At 36.9% G+C, this 2,548-nt stretch overlaps 1 protein-coding gene across 2 annotated transcripts in view; it reads left to right on the top strand.

Moving 5' to 3' along the window:
* LOC124399834 (kazrin-A-like) overlaps positions 1-2,215 on the top strand; it is a 43,306-nt gene extending 41,091 nt beyond the window's left edge. For both annotated transcript variants that reach the window (XM_046871079.1, XM_046871080.1), the window contains one exon: positions 827-2,215. In XM_046871079.1, coding sequence (XP_046727035.1) covers positions 827-997 — 171 coding nt within the window. In that variant the 3' untranslated portion in view covers positions 998-2,215. The remainder of the gene's footprint in view (positions 1-826) is intronic.
* The last annotated feature ends 333 nt before the right edge of the window (positions 2,216-2,548 follow it).

Genomic DNA, 2,548 nt, shown 5'->3' with positions numbered 1-2,548 from the left:
TTTTTCACTGTGAAATGTTGTTAATTAATGAATAAATCAATTAGTGGATATTTGATAATATAGTTATATATTATATATTAGGGGTGTAACGGTACAAAATATTCACGGTTCGGTAGGTACCTCGATTGTTAAGTCACAGTTCGGTACAATTTCGGTAGAGTTGGGGGCAAGAAAATGCAAAACAAAAAATTGTATTAATGCAGTTTATTATTTTTAACATTTGTGATCATCAACATTTGAACAGTTTACATTTTTTATAAAATGCCTGCTTGGTAAAATAATATTTAAAATCACATTTTATAGTATTTTATAAAAAAAAAGAATAAATCAAAGTAATGCAATACACTTGCTTATTATATTGATTTAATTAAGTAATAAATTGAATTGGCACAAATAAAATGTATTAAATACAATTTAATACAATGGGGAAAAAATGAATTAAATAGAATACAGTTGTTAGACCCCATTTGGGTAATAGAGACGTGTATGTGTGTGTTTTTTATATTTAATATAATTTTTTTTTTAAAGATTTTATCTATTTAACTGTTCTACTTATTTCAGCAGACTTTAACAAATGTTTTCATTCCTTCCATCCTTCATTCATTCAATCCCTCGATATGTGGAATTGTCAGGATTTTCTCCTTTTAAGAGAAATTGGAATTGAATTGAAACATAAAATACTAAAGAACCCATAGCGCTAGCGTTAGTCGTTAACCAGGAAGTGGCTAGCGGCTAACGCTAGCGCTATAGATTTAAGATTTAAGGTTTTTTTATTTGTCGCAAACATAGTCACATGCAAAAATTAACTTTTTTGTTGTTGTTGCAGTCTTTAGAAGATCTGGAGGACCAGAAGAGGAGAAAGAAGAAGGAGAAGATGGGCTTGAGCTCTCTGTCACGCGTCTTCGCCCGAGGAAAACAGAGGAAATCTCTGGATCCTGGCCTTTTCGACGGTACCAACACACCCGAGTACTACATAGAGGAGGACGCTGACTGGTGATCCAGCCACACTGACCTCTGTGTGTCCGTGTGTGTTTGTGCAAGTGAAAGAGTATCATTATGAGCCTCTGCGGTGTGTGTGTGTGTGTGTGTGTGTGTGTGTGTGTGTGTGTGTGTGTGTGTGTGTGTGTGTGTTCTTGCTCCTTGCATTGCTGCTGACTACAAAAGCACAAGTTTAGAAGCACAAACTCAGAACAGTCCTGCAGCGTGCCGACTCTACATCTTCTAACCTTTTCATCCCTCATCTACACTGAAGCTTGCTGTACTTTCTATGGAAACTTGAAGGACCTGCTGGATTTGTAAATAACAAGTGCATTGTAGTACATCCCGTGCTTGTAAATGTCTCGTCCTAAATGCGTTCTGTTTAATTTAACCTTGTCTGTGTGTGTGTGTGTGTGTGTGTGTGTGTGTGTGTGTGTGTGTGTGTGTGTGTGTGTGTTTTGGGGGGGGTGTCATTGACCAAATTCTCTATGTTTTCCTGCTGAGATGTGGCAGGCAGATACGATTCAGAGGCCAAGCACACTGAACGAAGAGGTTTAGCCCATGTCCACACCACCTGGTCTGAGCCTCTCATTAATACACACGCCAACCACACACATGCACATCAAGGTCTCAGTGTAATCCTCGCACGTCTACGAACCCACAATACATATCCGTCTGCCTGCCATTCTGACAGGGTGACGCTCTTAACCTGCCACACTGGATATGAGCTCCTCTTAAACACTGATCCATGACCAATGTAGTCTGCTTAATAACCATCAATGCTTTTTTAAACCCAAACCAAATCTACTAAAAGATCAGTGGCTTAAGGGAAGCTTTCCTTCTTCTCCTCCTCTGATGTAGGAAGGGGTGTCATGGAAACACAGCTGTCATTGCTCCTATGCAGATGAAATAGGATTGCGTGTATTTAACAAAGCCAGGTTTCCAACACTTCATACGACTCGCTACTTGCTTTTTGTCGTTCTTTTCTTGTCCTTTCTTTTGTTTTTTTAGACATTCTATTCATTCCATGGCTAAAACTTGATGTTGTGAAAATGTGAATACTGAATTAACTCTCTGTGAGGGAGTAATGTAGCTTTTAACAGTAAAGAACCTCTTCATGGCTGTCTGGGATTGTCTGAAATCATAGAGATCTAAATAGCATGGAAACAAATGTTAAAAAAAATAACTATTATAGAAGTAATTATTTTGAAATAAAACCAATACTACAAACAGTCGAGGCTGAGGAGACTTGCGTGTGTGATTTTGATGTTATATAAGGCTGGGCAATAGGACGACGTTATACCTTGCTGAATTGTCACAATCCACTTAGTTATTTAGCAGGGTATCCAAATAATTATATATAATTAATTGCCATAAAACAATGGAAATGGTTAGGAAAGAATCTGATGTTCAGCACTTCATTTCTCAAATTATCATGTTTACGTTACATATTTTGTAGTTTTTAGTGTGAAGCAGTTTGATCAACAATTTTATTTCTAGAGAATCTTTTGTATATAACAGTACAGTACTTCTTTACTACATTGTTCTTCATAAGCCTATGTATTCAAAT

The sequence above is a fragment of the Silurus meridionalis genome, chromosome 17 (genome assembly GCF_014805685.1).
Source record: "Silurus meridionalis isolate SWU-2019-XX chromosome 17, ASM1480568v1, whole genome shotgun sequence".
Classification (NCBI taxonomy): Eukaryota; Metazoa; Chordata; class Actinopteri; order Siluriformes; family Siluridae; genus Silurus; species Silurus meridionalis.
The sequence above is the reverse complement of the archived record's forward strand: the minus strand, read 5'-3'. Positions and strand labels throughout refer to the sequence as shown.